The sequence below is a fragment of the Acomys russatus genome, chromosome 16 (assembly GCF_903995435.1).
Source record: "Acomys russatus chromosome 16, mAcoRus1.1, whole genome shotgun sequence".
Taxonomy (NCBI): Eukaryota; Metazoa; Chordata; class Mammalia; order Rodentia; family Muridae; genus Acomys; species Acomys russatus.
This window is the reverse complement of record NC_067152.1, coordinates 25530338-25554190: the sequence shown is the minus strand read 5'-3', so window position 1 is coordinate 25554190 and position 23853 is coordinate 25530338. Positions and strand designations below refer to the sequence as shown.

Genomic DNA, 23853 nt, shown 5'->3' with positions numbered 1-23853 from the left:
CTACGTAGACCAGGCTGGCCTCTCAAACTCACAGCGATCCATCTGCCTCTGCCCCCTGAGTGCTGAGATTAAAGGCGTGCACCACCATGCCCAGCAACCATTCTCTCTTGAGCCATCTCTCTGGCCCCTACATTTAGAATATTAACATTCCTTGTAGATAGATAGATAGATAGACAGACAGACAGACAGACAGACAGACAGACAATCCCCACTTTCTACCCAGTGGCCTATGGACTTCAGAATAGCTTTTGTGAGCAGCAGCTGCAGGCCATAGCTCAGTCTAGAGTGTGCACCACAGCTGTGCTGTCTCCCGTGTAGCCCTGAAAAGGGCTCAGGATAATTTGAATGAAGAATTGGGGTTAGAGTGCGGTGGGGCATAGCAGGAAGACACAGACCATGGGCCCATGTTCTACCTGTCAGAAGGGAGGGTAGTCTGGAGGAAACCAGAGACGGCCTCAAAAGGTGAGAGTCCCTCTACTGAACCTAGGCCCAATGGAGGACCCTCTGCATTCTGTCTGTCAGTCCCTTTAAACGAGAACTCACACCATGAGCTGGAGCCACAGCAAACATCTATGTTAAACCTTAAACCTAGCCGGGCGTGGTGGTGCACGCCTTTAATCCCAGCACTCAGGAGGCAGAGGCAAAAGGATCGCTGTGAGTTCGAGGCCAGCGTGGCCTACAAAGTGAGCCAAGGCTACACAGAGAAACCCTGTCTCGGAGGGGGGAAAAAAACCTTAAACCTACTATCTGAAAGGAAATTATAACCCCTCCCCCCTTTTTTTTTCAGTACTGGAGGCTAAACTCAAGGCCTTTTGCAAACTAGACAAGTGCCCCACCGCCAAGCCATAATTCCTGCTTTCTCCGTAGTTTCTTCTTTGAGACAGAGTCTCACTAAACTGACTAAAAGCTGCTTTTAAACTCACTCTGTAGTTCTGACTGGCCATGTACTTGAGACTGGCCCTACCTCAGCTTTCCAAAGCAGAGGCCAGTGCCACCAGGCTTGCAGAAAACACACTTCTAGCCATTCAACCTATTGCAGCCGTCTGTCTTTCCTACCTCCAAGATGGGGCCAAGCAGGGGGAGATTTCAATGTGCACACATGCGCTAGTGTTTACACAGAGTCTCTTCTGGTCTTCTTCTTCTTCTTCTTCTTTGCTTTAAATGCCTTTGTTCTAAAAACTATAGAAAGAAAAACAGGCGGGTGGCTCTCAAAGGGCTGAGCATGGAGGAAAGTGTAGACTACAGAGGGAATTCAAGGGAACTGGGGAGGGCAGGGTGTTATATAACTGCGCTTTGCTTCCAGTACTGTGTGGACAGCTATAAGCATCCAGGGGAGGGAGGGAGAATGAAATAGAACTATATACTTGGATGGGTGAAGTTTCCTATACGTAAATTATACTTTAAAATTATATAATGCTTTTTGTGGGTTTTTGTTTGTTTGTTTCTTTTTTTTGAGACAGGGTTTCTCTGTGTAGCCTTAGCTATCCTAGACTCGCTTTGTAGACCAGGCTGGTCTCGAACTCACAGTGATCCACCTGCCTCTGCCTCCCAAGTGCTGGGATTAAAGGCGTGTACCACCACGCCCGGCTATGTAATGCTTTTTTTTTTTCCTTCCTCCAAGCCTCATTTAAAGAAAGCTGTGGGAATTTCGGGGGGGGGGGGGAGCAGTATATTAAGGCTTATAAATTAGGTTCCTTTGCCATGACATTTCAGGCGCGACAGTGTGGCAGCCATCTGCTGTGTTCGTGGCTGTTGTTAAGCAGCACACCGGTAGTAGGGAATTCCCTCACCTCGAAGTCAAGATCCTACCTCCCACCCTACACAGACACGTGACCCATCCTCCACCAATCAGAAGCGCCTATGAAGATTTTGCGTAAGAAGTGGACACTAATGTATGGGCACTAGGGGGCTGCGGTGGCAGCGGCGGTGAGGAGCTCCCATTTTTGCCGACCTTGGAACAGCAGAAGTGTTTAGCTTTGGGGCGGTCAGTGGTTGTGAAACTGAGTTCCTTGTTTAATGACGGGGTAAGGGGAAGACCTGGGTGGGGAGTTCCATTCTCAGGCCGCTGCTGCTGGCTGTGAGCCTCCTTTGGGAAAGCCCTTAACTTCTCCGACTCTGTCTCCTCATGTCTACAATGGGCACCACCACGCTGACTTCATGGGGTTGGTGTGAGCTGAAATGTTGTCACCTGGGGCCTGGCCAACCTCATGTATTGAGTAAGAACCAGCCCCCATCCTTGCTCAGTCTCTTAGACGCTGGAAATGAGTCTCTGTCTGGAAGCTTCCTGAAGGCCAGGCTTTGGTCCTTCATCCAAGGACAGTTTTTCAAAGCAGAGTCACGGTGAGCTTTGCGCATTAGCCAACCTGATGCTGGCCTTCGGAAACAGAGGCTGATGACCGCGCATGGGGATATGCTTCCCTGAGCTTTTCTCCTCTGCCCACTTCTTCCCTAGTCTTCCGTGAGCTTTAAGAGACACCTGTTTAAGGTCACATCCATAGAAATGAATATTCTTCAGTTTAACTTTAGGTGCCTTTGGTTGAGCACCAAGAATATGCTAAATGCTGTGTTAAATAGGTAAAAAGTTGATAAGGTACCCAGTACAGAGAGGGAAAAAATGCCTAGAGAGCCGGGCGTGGTGGCGCACGCTTTTAATCCCAGCAGGCAGAGGCAGGCGGATCGCTGTGAGTTCGAGGCCAGCCTGGTCTACAAAGTGAGTCCAGGACAGCCAAGGCTACACAGAGAAACCCTGTCTCGAAAAAACCAAAAAAAAAAAAAAAAAAATTCCTAGAGAAGCCCGTGACACAAACTCCACTGGCAGTGACATAGACGGCTGACAGCACCCTCTGCAGGCTTGAGGTCTTCAGTTACTCTTCAGGGAATTAGAGGCTCCTTCAGATGGATTTTTTTTTTTTCTTTTTAAGTGTATGAGTATTTTGTCTTCAAGCATGTGTGCCATGAGTCTACCTGGTGCCTGCGGAGAACAGAAGAGGCCACCGGATACCCTGAAACTGGAATTACTGACAGTTGTCAGCTGCCACATGGGTGCTGGGAACCGAACCTAGGTCCTCTGCAGAACAGCAAGCACTCTTTAACTGCTGGGCTATCTATCCTACCTCCTTAAGTTGGATCTTGAATGGCAGGTTAGAATTATGACAGAGAGAGAAAGAAGGAACCTGAAAGAAAGGGTCAGAAAATTCCAGAAAGATGAATGTGCCCAGTGCCTTGGCCTGGAAGAGTCAGAGCACAAGGCAGATGCAGGTAGGAGGGCCAGAGAGAGAGAGAAAGAGAGAGCTCCAGAGTGTTCAAAGCTGAGAGGGCCGTTGGATGCTGTGAATGGCAGTGAATCCCTAAGCTCCCACAGGGGAAAGGCAGGGAGGGGGTCAGGACTCCCACCGTCTTTTCTTCTTGACCAAAGCTCTGCTGGGATTTCCCAAATGTGCATCATGGGCCTCCTGAGCCCACATGTCTCCACGAGATGATGAGCGAGGGTGCGGGGGTCCCCAAAGATGAGACCAGAGAGGACAGCCGGCCAGTACTCCTTACCTCAATCCCCCCCCATGAGGAAGTGAGAATTAAGGACCAGCAGGAAGCCGCCTGACCCAGCTGAGAGGAGAAGCTGAGCCTCTTCACTACAGCACCCAGTTTACACAGGCTTCAGGAAACTCAGGATGTCTCTGTCAGTTGCTAGGTGTACAGTTGGGCGTGCTAGGGCCGGAGGATTACACACTTGAGCTTTCTGATGCATCACTTCCCTTCATTATTCTCACCAGAGTTTCGGCCCCAAATTTCAAGCTAAGGGGCTTGCCAACCCCCCCCCCCAAAAGAGAGATCATCTCAGAGGTCAACACTGCCTCTTACCAGAGGACTAGAAGGCTTTGAGATAAGCCTCAGGTGAACAGTAGGGCTGTAGCTTGGAGTTGTCGTGACAACGGGGCAGTCTGGCCAGAGTCACCCTGTCCTAAGTGGCACGAGGTTTGGATGAGTAACTCTGAAAGAATAGAGCCCACTCCTGTTTTCCTATTTACCATCTTCAGACTCCCTCCTCACCTGTCCCCCATCCTTCTCCTTGAGGAACCTTAGCAACTTGAAAAACACAGACACACACAGCCTCCTCCTCTCAGTGTCCAACGATGAACCCTCACAGCAAAACAGGAAGCCTCTTCCTGCCAAGGCAAACCCATTGTGTTCTCTCTGCTCACGTGTCGACAAGTACAGGAAACCACTACCCAGCCATGGCAACAGGTGTTGGGGCGACCCCAGGCTTCCCGCCAACCTGGACTCAGCCCTTCTTCCCTTTTCTTCCTCCTGAGGGGTGTTCTCTTTGTATGGCTTAGTGTTGACTGTCCGCCTGACAGGGTCGACTCTGGCCATGCCTGAGACGGCCAGTTGTCCTCATTATCTTGACTGAGATGGAAACTCAGATACCCCGTCAGTGAGTGGCCAAGGGCCTGGGATTGAGTCCTAGACTGGGGATTAAAAAAAAAAAAGGAGAAAGCTTGCTGATTGCTAGTGTTCCTTCTCCCTTTGTTTCCTGACTGCAAATGCAATGTCATCAGCTGCCTCAAGCTCCTGCTGCCATGACAGTGTACAGTGGTGGACTGTGCACTGAAACTGTGAGCCAAATTAGCCCTTTCTCCCTTAACTTGTTCTTGTCAACAGCAGAAAAAACAAACAACTAACACTTTCTCCTTGCAGCCTAGCAGCTCACATCTCTTAGCCCTTTTCCACTCGGAGACCAAAAATCTGATTAAGGCTTTGAACCCTAAAAAAACAAAAAAAAACAAAAAACAAAAACAAAAACAACAGCAACAACAACAACAACAACAACAAATATATATATATATATATATATATATATATATATATATATATATATATATATATATATATATAATCTTCCAAATACAGTTCCTAATGCCAGCCAGGCAACACCACAAAACTGCTCCTGTGTGCTGAAATTTAGCAAGCTTCTTAGCTCTTTTGAATCACAAAATTCTAGGTAAGGTCTGAGTCCCTCTCTCAAATTCTGGGTATCCCTAAATGTGTGCCAGATCTGCCTGTGAGGTTGCCTAGTCTTGAAGCCAAACTGGTTGTCTTAGTTAGAGGTTCCATTGCCATGATAAGACACCATGACCATTTGAGGAGGAAAGGGTTTATTGTCTTCCACATCGACAGTCCATCATCAAAGACAGTAAGAACAGGAACCTAAGACAGGGCAGGAACCTGGAGGCAGGAGCTGATGCAGAGGCCTTGGAGGAGTGCTGCTTCCTGGCTTGCTGAGCCTGTTATATCGTGCAGCGTTAATTGGAGATTAATTGAGGTGCCGTGAAAAGAAAAGAGCGGGCAAATGGACCTCAACAGAAGCAGATGGCCCTTTTGTTAGCACCATGAAGGGCAGCGGTCTCTCTGTGGGAAAAGAGAGCGTGTACCAAGGTGCAGAGGGCTGGAGAGTTTTGTTGGGCAGAAAAGGAAACTTTTGAGGTTGGAAAATTCCACCTGCAGATCTGTTCCCTGAAGTCTCAGAGCTATAAATACCAACAGCAGGTTCTTATCCATATGTTAACTGTCTTGTCAGGAGAATCCCAGCTCCTGCCTGCAGATGTTATCAGGGTTTCAACTTTCTCAGCTTGCTTGAGGCATTTACCCTCCACCCAAGAACACAAGTCCAGCACTAGCCAGCACACTAGCACAAACACTAGTAAGAACACTAGCCAGCACACTGACCAATCCCAAGTGAGATAAAAAAAAAAGGGGGGGGGGGTGCTTGAAGGTAGAGGCGGAGGGCAGGGATAAGGAGAGAACTCTTAGACTTTATTCACTGAACTGCAAACTTTGCGGTGGGGAGGGTGGGGGGGGCATGGACTAGACATTGGGCAAACTCAGTGGTGGCACACGCCTTTAATCCCAGCACTCAGGAGGCAGAAGCAGGTGGATCTCTGTGAGTTCAAGGCCAGCCTGGTCTACAAAGCAAGTCCAGGACAGCCAAGGATACACAGAGAAGCCTGTTTTGAAAAAAAGAAAGAAAGAAAGAAAGAAAGAAAGAAAGAAAGAAAGAACGAAAGAAAGAAAACAGGCACTTCAGTGCACACGTTCTATGCAAGAAAGACAAACAGGAAGTTTCTGCAGACCTGGTTCCATCCAGAAGCCCCTGCTCTGCCTCCTTTTCCTGGGCCTCTTCAGGTCAAGGACCTATTCCAGGGGTCTTGAGACTTACTGTGCTCCTTCATACTAAATCAAGTTTTCTTTCATCCTATGACTAATCAGTGAGGCAGTTCAGTAGCAAGGCTGTAAAGATGACTTCCAGGTTCCTGAACACACTCTGAAACCTCTGCTCTTGGACAAAACTTCCCTAAAAAAACAGTGACACATATTCTCAGAGAACTGTGGCGGGGGGTGGGGGGGGGCGGGGGGAGAAGATGGCGATAGGCCTTGTGTGACGGTATGTTTTCCAGGTAGAGAGTCATGGCCTAAGTCCTTTCAGGCCGTGCCCTGCATCAGCAGGAGCTAGCTTGACCTAAGGAGAAAAGCCCCTTAGTTTGGAGCTAAAGGTCATATCACTTTAAAAAGTCTCAGTTTCTGCAGCCACAGAACAGAAACTTAGCAAAAACAGAAGCCTGGGGGTTATGTGAGGGAAGGTTAAGGACTATCACTCTAAACTTGCCAGGTCTGGTACTCTATCTGCAGCCCCCCAGCTGGCCTTGAACTTGTGGCGATGGAAAAATGTGTTTGGAACTATGGTGCCACATAGAAACCCGGAGATGTTATTTGTCACTTGTTGGAAGCCCTGGGCCATAGCTGATGGGCCCTAGAATCTGAGTACCTACCCCCAAAACTCATCAAATAGGTGTTTATTAACTGGTTGCTGGTTGATGGGTAGACAGGCAGACTGACACGCACTAGCACCCAAGAACAGTCTAGCATGTCAACCCTTAACCACAGCAGCACAGAGAGCTTCATATCTAAGACACAAACCAATGCTATCTCAGGTACCAAACACATCCTAGCCAATGGGCAGGTATCAAAGCCAGAAATCTGACCCAGAGGCCACATCTCTCTGAAATGAGGCCAAGTTGAACAGTGTGGCTCTCTCTGCCCTCCCGAACTGCCAACTTCAGCAACCCTTTTGAAGTTGACCGAGTGAAACTCCTGACCATAGCGTTTCTTCTGGCCACTCGCCACTGCCCTCCTCCCTCGCCAGGACCTCTCCCATACCCCCCACTACCCCCCCTCCGGTATCTCTCCTCCCACAGCATCTTCATTCCCCTCCTACTGCTCCTATACTTTGTCAAGCTTGTCCCCCTAATTAACTCTTGCAATGTTGTAATTCAATATTGCCTTCCGCTATTTCCTAAATGCCATGAAATAATGTGACATGGAAAGCCATGAGATAATAATGCAATGAAGACTTTGGTCCATCACAAACAAACAAACAAAAAAACCCATTTAATTAATATTTGTTAAGCTAGCCAGCACTTAGGGAGGCAGGGGCAGACAGATCGCTGTGAGTTCAAGGCCAGCCTGGTCTACAAAGCGAGTCCAGGACAGCCAAGGCTGTCTGGGGTGGGGTGGTTTTTGGTTTTTGGTTTTGGTTTTGGTTTTGGTTTTGGTTTTTTTAAGATCCCAGAAGCTTTCTCTACCTGCACGTCCTTCTGAGCCTGACCCGGCCTTAGGGTGCTCGTGTTCCAGGGTACTCTTTCCCTTCTCATATTGTTTGTAAGTAATTGTGTCCTTTCATTTGTCTCCTTAGGTTTTTCATCATGGAGTCTTACTCTGTAACATTGGCAGGTGTTCTACATGTAGCCCCCGCTGCCTTTGCACTTGTGGCAATCCTCCTGCCTCAGCTTCTGAGTGCTGGGATTACAAAACCTCACCATAACCCTCAGTTGGCGATCACAGACCCTTGTCTGTCTTCCTCACTGCTGTGGACTAGATATTTTCCACCACATCACTCAAAAAGATCACATGTTGGAGTCCTAACACTACAAATGGCTGTATTTGAAGACAAAGCACCTAAGGGAGTAATTGAAATTACATGGAGTCATACAGTAGGGTCCTGACTCAGTAGGATTGGTATGTGTGAGCGCCATCACCAGCAACTGACCCTGTTTGACTTTGTCCTGCGACTTGCAGCCTCCAGAACGATGAAGAAGTACATTTCTGTTGTTTAAGCCACCCAGCCTGTGGTATTTTATTCTAACAGTCCAGATAGACTACACACTCTATGTAAGCTTAACAAAGTGAGGGATCACATGTGCTTGTCGTTGGGTCAGTACAGTCCGTCACCACGCCTAACACACAAGCGTACATCCAGTTTGTGTTGAATGGATGAATGAGATCATTATAGAAACAAATCAGATACGGTTCTAAGCCGGGCCTGGTGGCGCACCCTTTTAATCCCAGCACTCGGGAGAGGCAGGTGGATCATTGTGAGTTCGAGGCCAGCCTGGTCTACAAAGAGAGTCCAGGACAGCCAAGGCTACACAGAGAAACCCTGTCTCAAAAAAACTGATGATGATGATGATGATGGAGAGAAACTTCTGGAACAAAAGAAGTAGTGGTTTGAATGAGAACGGCCCCCATAGGCTCATTCCAGTTCCTCTCTCTCTCTCTCTCTCTCTCTCTCTCTCTCTCTCTCTCTCTCTCTCTCTCTCTCTCTCTCTCTGTGTGTGTGTGTGTGTGTGTGTGTGTGTGTGTGTGTGTGTGTGCCTCAACATAAAAACTCTCAGCTACTGCTCCCATATCCTGTTGTTTTCCTGGCTTGTTGCCATGCCCCCGACCATGATCTCCATGGGCTCACCCTCTGAAACTGTAAGGCCCCAATTAAATTATTTCCTTTATAAGTTGCTTTGGTCATGGTGTCTATTCACAGGAATAGAAGAGTAAATATGACAAACCATACACCCACCCCACCCCCTGCAAAAAAAAAAAAAACTTGTACACAAATAAATATCCATAGCAACAATATTCATGATAGTAAACAGTAGAAACAATCCAAATAACCAAATGTGATATATCCATGCAGTGGAATATTATTCAGCCGTAGAAAAGGAACAAAGAATTGAAACATGCTACATATAGATGACCCTAATTTAAAAAAGACAGGCCAGGCGTGGTGGCGCACGCCTTTAATCCCAGCACTCGGGAGGCAGAGGCAGGCGGATCGTTGTGAGTTCAAGGCCAGCCTGGTCTACAAAGGGAGTCCATCCAGGACAGCCAAGGCTACACAGAGAAACCTTGTCTCAAAAAAAAAAAAAAAAAAAAAAAAAAAGACAGACACAAAGGTCATCTATATCTATTTATGTGAATAACCAACAGAAGCAAATCTACAGAAAGAAAGTAGATCTGTGACTATGAGTGGCTATGTGTACAAGTAGAGAGTAAATGAGAGTCGGTAATAATGGCAGGAGACTTGACTAAAATATGGTTCAGAGTTTACTGTGATGAAGTAAACCCTGTGACTGTGTAAACACCACTGAAATCTCTACTTTAAAAGGGTTAAGTGTTGGGGCTGAGGCCGGGCGTTGGTGGCACACACCTTTAGTCCCAGCACTCGGGAGGCAGAGGCAGGCGGATCGCTGTGAGTTCGAGGCCAGCCTGGTCTACAAAGTGAGTCCAGGACAGCCAAGGCTACACAGAGAGACCCTGTTTCGAAAAAATCAAAAATGTTGGGGCTGAGGTGGCTAAACAGTTAAGAGCACTTGATGCTCTTGCAAGGAACCCAGGTTCGGTTCCCAGCACCCACATGGCAGCTCACAGCTTCCTATAGCTCCAGTTCCAGAGGCTCTGACACCTTCTTCTGACCTCCACAGGCTCTAGGCACACATAAATACATCCAGGTAAACATAAACATAAAATAAAAATTAATGAATCTTTTTAAAAGATGAATTTAGATAAGAACTATATATAAATAAGGCTGTTGTTTTTTAAAAGAAAGAAAGACAGAAAAAAAGACAGCGAGCATGGTGGCTCAGGCCTTTAATCCCAGCACTCAGGAGGCAGAGGCAGGAGGATCTCTGTAAGCTTGAGGACAGCCTGGTTTACAAAGCAAGTCCAGGACAGCCAGGGCTGTTACACAGAGAAACCTTGTCTCAAAAAAACAAAACAAAACAAAAAAAAGACACATCCTGACATATCCCTTTCTTTCAGCCTGCAGTTGCCAGTCAGTACATCCTCATTGGCTAATTCTCCCCAGAAGCCAGAGGGAAAGTAGTCTGGGAAATGTAGTCCCTATATTCTGAGCAGAATAAGGGTATCATGAGAGTGCTAAAAGCATTATGTTGCCATGGCGACTGTTTTTAACTGTTTAATATAGAAGTAAGGCTAAGTCATTCTGAAGTCCGTGTGAGCTACTGTCCCTCACTGAATCTGACTCCCACCAGTGGCTAGAGATTAAAAGTCTGTAGGTGTCTCTCCTGGAAATGGGACGTTGAGATATTTGCTCTAGAGCTCAGAAGAACTGAGTCCAAATCGCCAGAACCTCCTCTAAGAAGCCTGACAGTCGCAGGGGCATCCCAGCACTCCTCCCGGGAGATTGGAGGAGGAGACAAGAGTCCCCAGAACCTTGAAGGACAGCTCACCTCGTAGTGTGGAAAGGGGCACACAAGATGGATGCTCTGCTTCCAACAAAAGGAAAGAAGACTGATGCCTGAAGTTGCCCTCTGATCTTCACATACAACCGCAGTGACGTGAAGTTCGCATGCATATGAATGCAAACATGTGCAACAACAATAAAATCAATACAAATATTTTCTTTTTATTTAAAACACTAATTAGGGGTCTCCCTGTGTTGGGGGGGCGGGATCTGGTGTGGTATCACATGCCTGTAATCACAGCACCAAGGAGGTAGAGGACCTCCTCAGGTTCAAGGTCACCCTCAGCTACATTGCAAGTGTGAAGCCAGCCTAACTATATGATACAGAAGACACCGTCTCGCTGGGGGTGGGTAGAGGCAGGTGGATCACTGTGAGTTCAAGGCCAGCCTGGTCTACAAAGCAAGTCCAGGACAACTGAGACTAACACAGAGAGAGCCTGTATCGAAAAAACAAAACAAAAAAAGACACTGTCAATAATAATAATAATAATAACAACAATAGCAACAACAACAACAATAATAATAGTAATAAAAGTTCTTCATTGGGAATTAGTTTGGATGATGGCTTAGACCTGATGCCTTCTCTGTTGCTGGAGAAACCATAGGGGCTCCAGGCACCCTTATATCTAGCATCTAAGCACTATAGTATTTAGATTAAGTACTAAAAATAAACTCATAAACTTTCACTTTGTGGTTGTGTCACTGAAGCCTTGCTGACCCATCCTTGATAGCCAGACCACCCAAGGGCCCTCACCCCGATTATGCAAGTGGATGTTGGGGGCGGGGGGTGGGGGCTGCTATCTAACAGCTACTGGGAGAGTAGCTGCTGGTCAAGTTCATACTGAAATAAAAAGCATTTCATCCAAAACATAAGGGCACCGTGCCTCGCCCCACAGCTGCCACCCAGGCACTCACTGATGTAAACAACCCCAGGCTGAGTCTACAAGGTACCACCAGGGGCTTTCTGCATGCAAATGATGTGATGATTCAGGATCCTATGGCCACTGAGTGGGACTGTCACTCTGTCACTCTTCTTAGACCCTGTGGTCCCAGAAGACTATGAGGGAGGAGCAGGGGTGGGGCAGGGGTGGGAGGGGCAGGGAAGAGGATGGCTTCTCTCACAACTTAAAAGGGGCTCAAACCACTTCCTCCCCAGACGAGGGTAGCTGGAGACAGAGACAGAGACACAAGCGTGGCCTTTCTGTGTTAACTTCAGCTGCCCAGAAGGCATCATGGATCTGGGTGAGTAAACCTCCTCGTCTGAGGAGAAGCTACCTTTTGACACAAAACCAGACTCTAGGCAATGAACTTGGGATAGGGGATGGGGTCGTGAGGGGACACACCAGAGAAATCAAGGCAGTTTTGGTGTGAACTGGCGGCTGCCCTCAGAGGATGCCATCCTATTGGCCCAGAGAGGGTGCACCTGCTCTTTCAGACCCAAGCCAGGGAACAGCCACAGAAGCCAAGAGAATAAAGTGTCTCCTAAAGCAGCAAGGAATTTGAAGAGAGTGGCAGGCTGACCTTGTTGACCTGGATGGAACTCATTCTCAGCTGGTAGTGATGGGATGCTCTCTGACATCTCTGGAGACTAAGAAACTTCTCCTTAGAGAGCTCAGGACACCCTGCTCCCTCTCCAAGCCCCCCCTTTCTCTCCTATTTAAACTAGGGTTCGAATCCCCATGCCCATTGGGTTATAAAAAGAGTAAAATGGAGGGAATGGTGTTGTGCGTCATGCAATACAAATGCAAGCTGCAGCGTCTGCCTCTCAGTCTGTCTGTCTATCTGGTCTCTCTATCCCTGGCTCTGTCTGTCTATCTCTGTCTCTCAGTCTCTGTCTTTCTTTGTCCCTCTACCCCACTCCAACCCCCCAGTCTCCTTTCTTTTCTTCTACACATCCCATTAGCTTTTTGCCTCTTGTAAGTTAAAGAACAAGTGACTGACATAAAATTGAGTGGTCTGGGGGTGGGGGGGCATTCCACTTAGAGAGGCTGTAGCCAGACCTCCAAGCACAGCACAGCCCGCCCAAACACACACACACACACACACACACACACACACACACACACACACACACCCCACAGTCCTGCAGACCGCTCCTCTCTATAAAAACGCCTTCCTTCAGCCTAGCCTCCGTACCTACTCTAGCAAACTACCAGCAGTCCCAGGAGACGCTGAGTGGGGTAGGGCAGCTCCAGATACCCCAGCTACAAATCTTCAATCTCAGCTGCAGAGTCAGAGCCAGCTGAGGCTCAAGGGGCCAGGTTCCTAGAGGGTTCCGCTCCCCAGCAAGTAAAGCAGCACCGTGTGGCCTCAAAGCCACAAGGGGTTGGCTTTAAAAAGTGAAGGTTCCCTGGTGCTGCCCTCACACGCCTCCCGCCACACCACAGCAGCGAACAGCAGCGCCTTTATCTCTGCCTCCCCTGCCCAGCATGCACTGCACCCTGGGTCTGGATCCAGCTGCGGTGACCATCCCTGCTGGTTGTGATCTCATGGGAAGCAGAATCTGATTCTTAACATCTCCGCCTCCCAGATGTTTTGGGATGTAGGTATGAAATGTTGAGGGCGTGATGGGATGGATGGATGGATGGATGGATGGATGGATGGATGGATGGACGGACAGATGGACGGACAGATGGACGGACAGACGGAATCAATCACTTCAAGTGGGTTTTAGATTTCAAATATGTCTATTCCATCTTCTCCTCCCACCAGCCTGCTTTCTAAGCCCATTCCCCAGGTCTCTGCCTCCACCAGCCACAGTCCCAGAGTGCCCATACCATCCACTTAAGACCTTCTCCATCTTCCTCTAAGATGTGACTCCCAGGATAGAGGAAAGGTTCTGAATTTATAGCACTTGCCAATTTCCATAGCATACATTCTCCCATCCCGATCTAGAGAGATAGCTCAGCGGACCTGGGTTCAATTCCCAGCACCCACATGGCAGCTCACAGAGGTCTGTAACTCCAGTGCCAGGGGCTCCAGCTCTCTCACAAATGCAGGCAAAATATCAGTGTACATTAAGTAAAAAAAAAAGATTACTTTAAAAAAAAAAGTTTCACCTATCCCAGTCAGCCTGTTCAAGGTCTAAATGTTTTAACAACAAAAGGAGGCAGACACCTGCCTTCCTTGGCACAGAGACACTGGGCTAGGTTTGGGGATGCTAGACTCCTGGCTTTGGTACAGGGGGAGGGGGCAGTAGGTGGGGCAGGACAACCCCCGGTCCTAAAAGAAGGGATAGTGTTTGGTTTTTTATTGAACTTAAAAGCACGCCAATAGGGCTGGAGAGATGGCTCAGTAGTTCTTGCAGAGGACCTGGGTTCAATTCCCAGTGCCCACATGGCAGCTCACAACTGCCAAGAACTTCAGTTCCAATGAATCCAGCTCTCTCACAAATGCAGACAAATGCCAACGTACATAAAGTACAAGTTAATAAGCAAGTTATTTTTCTTTTAAAAAGCACCCCAATAGCTAACTCTGAAATGCTGGTGTGAGGGGAAACTGCTTAAAAACATTTGCTCAAAACAGTCTCCAGGGCCGTTGGAAGGACGGGTGGGCCACAAAGAATCTGTTTTTCACTCTTCGTCTACCCAGCAGGGACAAGAGATGGGTGAAGAGGCCGGGTTTCTGTTATACAAAATGAAAAACTCCAAACCGGGGCTGAGCTGGCCTCTCTCACGATTTGAATGAGCAGCCCTAAATGTGCCCTCCCCTCCTTCGAGAAACCGATCTCAGCACAGGCTTCTCAAAGTCAGAGATAAGAACAAATGAACCCATGAGTCTTGTGTCTCACGCTTTAGCCATGGATGGTGACATAAGGGGATTCAGGGTCAGTCCCTTGTGGCCGTCCCCCCACCCCCCGGCCCCGAAACCTAGTGTGGAGAACAGGGTAGGTGGGAGAAAGCCCTCTTCTCTTTGCATGGTATTTTCTTCCAGTCATCTGTGTTACTCACTGAGAATTTTATGAATGGCCAGTCGGGTGGGGAGAGTAGCATATATGTCAATGTGTTACACCAACTGTTGAGATACAGCACTCCCTGAGACATGAGGACAAGATTTAAAAAAAAAAAAAAAAAAGGTTAGGGAAGCACTTACGTTATATTTTGAAGGGTGTGTAGAAGTCATCAAACAAAGTAAAGATGACCCAAGAGCCAGGATGCGGCGGGAGCATCAGACTCTAGAGCCATAAGTCAACAAAGGGAACACAGAAGACCTGGAGCATCTGCTCAGCAGGACAGTGATACACACAAACATGGGGACCCAAGTTTGGAGCCTCAGAGTCCATGTTTAAAAGCTCAGGGTGGCAGCGCACACAGGTAATACCAGGCGTAGGGAGGGACTAGTAGGATGCCTAGGGCTTGCTGGCCAGTCTTCAGAACTGGGGAACTCCAGGTCTCAGAAAAGAAATAAGGCAGCAAGTGACTGCACACACACACACACACACACACACACACACAGACCTTGGGCTCACAGTCAGTCACCTCTAGTGAAGGCTATAGAGGGCCAAGAGAGAAGAAAAGATGCAGGCCCAACGGGAGTCAGGGCAAGCGGAGGTGCTAAGAAGCCTGCCAGGCTGGGCACTCCCCATGGGTCTGTGTGACGGCATCAGGGAGTCCATACGTCATCTTAAAAGGAATGGGAGCCAGCAAAGGTTCCAGGCCCCCTTTCCAAATAAATGGGTAAATGGATAAAATGTGTGTTTTGGAAGGAGTAGGGGGAAACAAGCAAATCCTTATGTCAGGACAGAGGAGGGACCAACTTCAAGAGACAGAGGTGTGTAAAAGCAATAGGAAATGAGTGGCCCGTGACAGAAAAAGACGGCAAGAGTTGCCTTGATCTGTGGAGGGCCCTCTAGCCAGGAGGCTCATGAGAAATGTCTCCGGACTCAGTCGTGAGAGCCCAGGCTAGATCTCCCATTCACCTCTCTGATCCAGCTTTTATAGCAGCTTTGCCACTCCAGCCAAGCAACGTAACATCTCTGAGCTTCTGTGCTCTACAATACAGAAGGAATCAGGTTTAGAAGTTCCCAAGATGTGGTAAAGGGGAGAGCCTCACTAAGAGTGGCTAGGAATGAGGTTTCCACAGCTAAAGAGCCAGTTGGGTAACCCTGGGGAAGCCTTGTGCTTCTGGTTCCTCATGTGGGGGCTGGTTGTCATGGCTACCTTACACTGTACCCATGAGGACCAGGATGAGAGCACCCATCCCATGCGTGGGCAGCGCACTGCAGTGAGAGCTCACCTATACCAACTTTATCGGTGAGTGAAAGAGTTGGTACCCTAATGACAAGATTCCACCAGCTCTCACATCCCTGCCTCCCATCCGCTCTCTGGATCCCTTGACACTTCCCTGGCTCCATCCTTTTCTCATGTCCCCACAGTGGCTGAGAAGGTCCAGAGGGGTGTCTCTGGGGCCAGATGATAAGCAGCTATGGTTTCCTGAGCAGCCTGGAGGGACTGGGGAAAAGAGCAGGTGGGAGTTTTAGGAACTTCGGGGGAGAAGGCTTCCCAAGCTGGGGCGGGGGGGGGGGGAGGGAGTGGGCGGCGGGCTGGAATGCTAGGGAATTTTCCTCTCACCATACTCACTCTGCAAAGCCAAGGACTCAGGAAACACCCAACACCTCACTCGACTGCTCCTTAACCCTGACATTCTCACTGCTGCTGCCCATGAGCAGTTGCAGTATGACTGACAGGCAGGAGCTATCTGACTCACTGCCACTGACCAAGTCCCTCTGCCACCACACATTGGAATTCCTGTTAACTGGCTTGAAAATGGCCTGTCCTGGGTCTACAGGACCCTAGCTCACCAGCCCCCCCCCCTTACCCCTACCCCACATCCAACATCCCTGAAATGAGAAATCAATTTCATTCACGCACCCGAGAGCCCCCTCCTCACAGCACCTGCAAAAGGACTAGGACAGGACTCAGGAAAAGGGGTGGACAGAGTAAAACAGAAACGGCTCTTGCCCCACATCACCCCCGAGAAGTTTCTCTCGCTCTCAGTGACAGTCAGATCAGGCTTTCTCTACAGTAACCGAAAGATGTTGACGTGTTGAAAGAAACCTCGAACGTCGAGCTCTGAAATGAGTCAGGGGAGGGCGGGCTGTGCATCAGACCCTAACAAGAATGTGGTTAAGTATGGACATGTGGCCTCAAGCTCGGGGGGCTCCAGGGGTAATTCAGTTAGAAGCGGGTGAGGAGGGGTGGGGTTAAGAGAGAGATGAGCTGTGAGCCCACATGATGATGTTTCCACTCCGGTCTGCAAATGTTCTGGTACACACTGATGACAAGGGGATGGTGGCTATCTGTCCCCAGAAAATAATGGAGCTAAGGAGGCAGGGACTTCAAGCAGATAGTTGTCAGTTTGAGCACCACCGTGCTAAGCATGTGTCTCTCCATCTTCACAGCTAGGAAGAGACTCCTTGGGGATTGAGGGGAGAGGCATGGTGGAGATAGACAGCAGGGTTATACTTTAGTAAGACGTGCCTAGGTGGCATGAAGGAGAATATGCAGATGGGGAAAGCGTCTATCTGATGCTCTTCATGCCTGGACCAAGAGTGGCCAGGCTTTGGATCCCCAGCCTGGGCGCACATGTTGGACACCCTGGGTGTCATGTCGCTTGGGCTCCAGCAGGTGGTGCTATGGCCTAGGACACAGACCCTCTAGGTTTGTGCTGCTTCCTTGGCCTCCAGAGGGCCCCCAGCCTCCTGAAAACAGCCGCCTAGAGCAAAGTCCTGTTCTGGTCTCCAAGTCCAGCCTTGGATGGCACTCACATTCACGTATTCCATCACAGGGACTCACTCTCCTGTGGATTTGGGGAACTGGGACTCAAGGACTGGTGAAGGGTCTCAATGACAGAGAAGGCAGAGGGAGGGTCCCTTGGTGGGAGAGGCGGAGGCAATAAAATGTCTGCATAAATTACTTTCTCAGTTGTCCTCTGGCTTAGCTGTTAGGAGGACACAAAAGCCAGGTTGGCCCAAGGCTCTGCTCCAAGCAGAATAAGGAGCTATCCGTGGCACCCAGAAGGCCTGTTCTAACCAGGGGTTTCTGTCTACAGGGGATTCGAAAGCAAGTTAAAGGAGAGAGAACCGTTCTCCATTTCCTTAGAACATTCATGAGGTTTCTCGTGTGGCTGTCCATGTGCCTGGCCACTAAGAAATGTTCCCAGGCCAGTAGATCCTGACAGCAAGGCAGTGCTGCATATGTGTGCATACACCCTGACCACCACAGGGCCCTGCATCATGTGGTCTGGGAAGGGGTGGGGGGCCAGTTCAGGACCCTGTGTGGAGCCAGGGGTCTGGAGGGATTGTTGGCACACAGAGGATCCTGCAAACCAGCAGCAGCTAGCCTGGGCCAGGGCAGGGGGTGAGAAGCTGTTTCCGCTTCTTTCCCAGACCTGGGAGTGAAGGAGGAAGGGAAGGAGGGAGGGAGAGAGGGAGAGAGGGAGGGAGGTGAAGACAAGGATGCTGGGCAGCCAGCCAGGTGTTCAAACACACAATCTGGTTCTGATGTTCTCTTTCAGCAAACTCGGTGCCTGGAGAGCCTGGGATGAAAGTTCCCAGTGGCGCACCCCACTCCCCTTCAGCCACCCCCACTTTCCTTAGTAACAGAGCGTTGTTTCCACCAGGCAGTAACTCCATCTCTTTTGTCTCTTATAGGGAAACCCAGGAAAAACGTGCTGGCAGTGGCTCTCCTTGTCATTTTCCAGGTGAGGTTTCCTGAGACAGGAAGCTCTCTTCCCTCCTTTAATATCCCCTCCCTAGCCAGGGATGCTGAGACAATAACAGTTTGCCAGAAGGAAGGGAAAGGCCCAGACAAAAAACGCACCTGCCATTCATTAAACTAAGGGTCCCCTAGGAGGGGATGGGGGGGGGCAGGGGCGGGCGTGAAATCTCTGGACTTCCTTTGTCCCCTTTTAAAGTAAGGCCCAGGGAGAAGTAACCTACCCCCTCCTTCATCTCCCCACCTCCTGCCTCTTCATCCGGGAGACAGAAACAAGAGATGTGAGATGTCAGGGAGGCCTGGTTTTGCACATACGTTCACCTGTGAGCTGAGCAAAAGGAGCTGGTGATCTGGTTACTTTCCAGTCACCCAAAGTTGTCTCCTCTTGCCTTTTGGTCCAAGGTTCTCCTTGCAATTTCATTCTCGTTTTTCCATTCACAAAGTAGAGAGCCATGTGGCCTGCCTGTGAGGAGAGGGGAGAGAAAGAATGGTGGAGCCTGGGACCCAGTGGGGAGGACAGTGGATGGGGCACACATAGGGGCTCTGGATTCTGCAGAGAGAAGAGCTGCTCCATTCTCTGTGCCAGCGATGGAGGCTGAAGGTGTGCCCCACCAAGCACCAGAGTCAGGAGATAACCTTAGAGTCAAATGTCCTCTGTTGGGGCGGGAATTCTCTGAAAGTAGGGAAATGGCCAAAGCCAGCCTGGAGAAGCAATGCTTTAGAGTTTGACTTCCCCACTCTTTCCCCTTCCCCCCCCCCCCCCCCAGGTCTGGAGACCAGAGAGGCAGCTTTCCAGGAGCTCAGGCCAGAGGCAGGCCTGAGGCTGGGCACTGTTCCCCAAACCCCATCTCAGAGGTCCCCTGGAGCTTGGGCTGCAGCCCTTAGCTTGGCCCCTTCCCCATCACCACTCCCCCCCACCGCACCCCCTCCCCCCCCTCCCCCCCTCTCCCCCCCCCCCCCCGCCCCATCCTGTACTGCTGCCTGGAAGGCCAGGGAAGGCTGAAGACATCTGTGGCTGGTTTTTTGTCTTTCACTTGGGGGAAAGGGGGGGTTGTTCAGACAGGGCCGGATGTGGTGGGGCTGTGGGCTGCAGAGGCGGCAAGCCCTGGGGGGTTCAGGGGGGAGGGGTGCGGAGCAGGAGCAAGGGATGGGGAAGAGGACAAGACTGGGGGGTTGGGGTGGAGCACACTTCATAAAAGCTGGGAGTTCTGTTCTCCAAAAGGTCTAGAAACCCCTTAAGTCACTGGGCCTCAGACCTAAGTCAGACCCGTTCATGTGGAGCCAAGGGCAGTTAACCTCTCCCAGGGCTACCAGGCTGCAGTCACACTTGGACCAGGGCAAAAAAAGGTTGCTGTGGACTTCTCAAGTTAGCACTGTCCTCCCCCCACCACCTCCCCCCCCCCAAGGCTCCTGAACACCACTTTGTCCTCACCCTGTTGCCAGGCCCACAGTGACAGTGCAATTTGTGGGTTGCCACCGAGTGGATGAAAGTCCCCTACCCCAAGAAGGAACCAAGAGCTTTCCAAAGTGGGCCTTCTAACCACCCCACCCACTTCACCTACAGTGGTCCATCTATCCTATGCAGGCAGTCAGCAGGCTCCCCCTTCATTGATAAAAACCACAGCAGCTGCTGAACCTTCCCCCACACACACACCCTGCAGCCCGCCCGCCCCGGCAAAAGGGCTAAAAAAAGCCCAGAACAGCTGAGCCCTGCTGATTGGGATCTGCCGGAAGAGAGGCAAAGAGGTGTGAGGGGAGAGTGGGAACAGAGGGAGAGTGGGAGAAGAGAGCTGTTTCCTCCCAGGGGCACTAACTAGCAAGGCAGTCAGTCACACTGCAGGAGCTCCGCCCCCTTGGTCCTGCCATGGGGAGGGGGGTACATTTGTATACACACCGACCTGAATAGGGTGGGTACCACGGAGCCGTGCCAATCTCCATGTGTCATATGGGCGGTCCACAATCATAGGCATGGTCTCTCAGCTCAAATGTTTTCCTACCCAGGAGCTTGCATCTTCTCTCCCAGCTTCAGACCTTTCTCAACCTTGACCCTAACAGAGCATTTTCCCTCAAAAGCTGAGGCATTTTGTAGCTCCCTCCCAAAAGTAACTCCACCAGGACCTAAAAAGGGGCTCCAAAACACAGGCACACATACCCCTTCAATCTCACAGCATTGCCATAGAGTAAGATAAACCCTCTAAAGACAAAGAGGGAACCAAAATTGGGGGCTCCTGAACCCAATAACCCAGCACAGGAGTCAGGATTTGCCTCAGTCTCCCAGACAGAGAAGAGATATGTCTTTTCCAGCTCAGGGCTCAGCAGACCCCCCCAAAGGTCTAGATTATGTCCAATCCACCATCAGTATGGATGAGACTAGCTGTCCCAAGAGTTGACACAATCAGAACTTTACTACTGAAGTGTAGAAGTAGAGACTCCTGGTCCTGTCAGCCTACCCAGACAGGATGGACACTTTAACAAAACATAAATGCTAAAAAAAACATTATTTAGACTTACTTTTATTTTATGTGTATAAACGGTTTTTGCCTGCTTGCATGAAAGTGTGCCACATGCATGCCTGCTGCCTGAAAGGGTCAGAATTGGGTACCGGAGCCCATGAAACTGGATGGAGTTAGAGATGGCTATGAGGCACCATGTGGGTATTGGGAACCAAATTGGGATTCTCTGAGAGAGCAACCCATGAGTCAAGTCTCCAGCCCCCACGTGGTAAGGTGGGAGATGTGTTGATTTCAAATCCAAGACGCACTCAGAGTTTGAGGGGGGGGGGAAATATTGGTTCTAGGGCTCCATCTTCTGAGATGCTGGCTGAGTGGGTCTAAGGTCTGAGAATCTGCAAGAATTTGAAGTTCCCAAGAGGTACCACCACCATCACCCTAAGCAAAGAGCCAGCCAGGTCTGGACTGCTAGCTTGACAGGTGTTTCCTTTCCCCTCAGGTATGTTTCTGCCAAGATGAGGTCACAGATGATTACATCGGTGAGAACACCACGGTGGACTACACTCTGTATGAGTCTGTGTGCTTCAAGAGAGATGTGCGGAACTTTAAGGCCTGGTTCCTCCCTCTCGTGTATTCAGTCATTTGCTTTGTGGGCCTGCTGGGCAACGGGCTGGTGGTGCTGACATACATCTACTTCAAGAGGCTCAAAACCATGACGGACACCTACCTGCTCAACCTGGCGGTGGCAGACATCCTCTTCCTCCTGACCCTCCCCTTCTGGGCCTACAGCGAAGCCAAGTCCTGGATCTTTGGTGTCTCCCTGTGTAAGAGCATCTTTGGCATCTACAAGATCAGCTTCTTTAGCGGCATGCTCCTGCTCCTGTGCATTAGCATCGACCGCTACGTGGCCATTGTCCAGGCCGTGTCCGCACACCGCCACCGCGCCCGCGTGCTTCTCATCAGCAAGCTGTCCTGTGTGGGCATCTGGATGCTGGCCCTATTGCTTGCCACCCCAGAGCTGCTGTACAGCGGCCTCCAGAAGAGAAGCAACGAGGACGCGTGGAGATGCTCCCTTATCATCGACCAGGTGGAGACCTTGATCGTCACCCAAGTGGCCCAGATGCTTATCGGGTTTCTAGTGCCGCTGCTGGTTATGATTTTCTGCTACTTTGTCATCATCCGCACCCTGCTTCAGGCACGAAACTTTGGACGGAACAAGGCCATCAAGGTGATCATAGCTGTGGTTGTGGTCTTCGTAGTCTTCCAGCTGCCCTACAATGGGGTGGTCCTGGCCCAGACGGTGGCCAATTTCAACATCACCAACAGCAGCTGTGAAGTCAGCAAGCAGCTCAACATTGCCTATGATGTCACCTACAGCCTGGCTTCTGTCCGATGCTGTGTCAACCCTTTCTTGTATGCCTTCATTGGTGTCAAGTTCCGGAGTGACCTCTTTAAGCTCTTCAAGGACCTGGGCTGCCTCAGCCAGGAACAGCTCCGGCAATGGTCTTCCTGCCGCCATGTGCGGCACGCCTCCATGAGCCTGGAGGCCGAGACCACCACCACCTTCTCCCCATAGGGGGCTCCCCTGCATGGACTTCAGGGACCTCTTCCCAGGGGCCCTAAGGTAGGGACTGAGGGGGAGGGCCTATGCAAGGACTCAAGACCCACCAAAGAGCTGCTGAGGGAAGATCAGTTCTGGCCAGTCAGGCTAAAACCTTGGGGCCTAAGAAACAGCTTAACCCCAACCCATGCATGCTACCTCAACCATGGCTGAAAGAGATGAGGCCGAGAAGTCAATACCCAAACCAGGACAGCTGTGCCCAAACTGACAGCCAAAAGTGAAAGCTGAGAGGCCATCACACCTTCTGGAGTGAAGGGCGTGGGGCCGGTGAACACCCTGGTAGTGGAGTAAACTCCTGAGGCCTCAGAATGAACCTTCTTCCAGCCTGGAGCGATGATGTCCCATAGACCCAAGGACTGGGGGTCACATAGTCCAGAAACCCGGGGTTTTTGTCTCCAAACCCAAGTTGGTAGGATCACACCCTGGGAGCCATTGACTGGTCTGACTGACAGGGACTGAACACCCTCCTCCCACCTCCTTTCCTACTGTCATCAAGCTGGCAAGAGATGGCAGTCTCCCTCGATGCTCCCTCAGAGCACCTCTGTCCCTCCCCTTCTACCTCCTCCTCAGCTCTCCTCAGGAATGGATGATGTTTCCTGAGGGCCAGGCCACAACATCAGGCTGTATGCAGCCCCAGCTGAGGCTCCGGATGGTGATGACAAGTGGTTGGGTCTCTCCTCAAGGATGGGAGAAAAGGCCAGGGAGAAAGGTCAGGAGAACAAGAGAAGATGACCCCCTGCTGGCTGACAAAGGCCTGCCTGCGAGCTGCTTCTTTGTTCTCTGTCAGCAACAGAAACCTTTCCTTGTGTTCTGCTTTCGATTTATAAGAGCACACATCTTACTCAGACACAAATAAAAAAATTTCCCTTGGGGAAAGAACGTCTTTAAAGGAAGGGGGAAAATTCTTCAATAAACGGCAAGCCAGTGAGCTCTTTGGTAATCCCCCATGCCACCTGACAGTCCTTGCTCCCCCCCACTCCTCCACCCCCCACCCCCGCACCCAAGCCTTCCTTTCTCAGCACATAGAGACACGAGGTCATTGAGTACCTCCAGAGATAAAAGCCCAGAAGACTGCAAGAGGTGGCAAGAGAGTGAAGACAGGCTGTCTGTCTGTCTTGCAAACACACTTGCAGAGCCCATGGGATGGGGCCCAGGCCCTTGCAGGCAGCAGTGCACATAGGAGGCCACTCTGAGCAGAGATTGGAAAGACCCAGTTGTCCCGGGAGCCCCTGTTCCTGGGAACTCAGTTGACCGCAGCAACACTTGTATCCTGGGATGTTTGCTGTACCAGGATAGCCCAGAACAGCCTTGACCCTTCTCCGGCCCCTTCAGACTTGGCGCAGACAGACGCCCCCTCCCACCTCTAGGAACTCGTGTTTGGTGGGAAGATCAGAGGGCATGGCATTCTAGCGTGAGGGAGCTAGGATGAGACAGATGGCACAGGCGGCATGGGACTCTTTGCTGGGTACTTGAGAG

At 50.3% G+C, this 23853-nt stretch overlaps 1 protein-coding gene across 1 annotated transcript; it reads left to right on the top strand.

Moving 5' to 3' along the window:
• The first annotated feature begins 11772 nt into the window (after positions 1–11772).
• Positions 11773–23024, top strand: Ccr7 (C-C motif chemokine receptor 7). Its single transcript, XM_051158520.1, has 3 exons — positions 11773–11833; positions 18243–18292; positions 21256–23024. The coding sequence occupies exons 1-3, from the start codon at positions 11824–11826 to the stop codon at positions 22330–22332; spliced, it is 1137 nt and encodes a 378-aa protein (XP_051014477.1). The 5' UTR covers positions 11773–11823; the 3' UTR covers positions 22333–23024.
• The last annotated feature ends 829 nt before the right edge of the window (positions 23025–23853 follow it).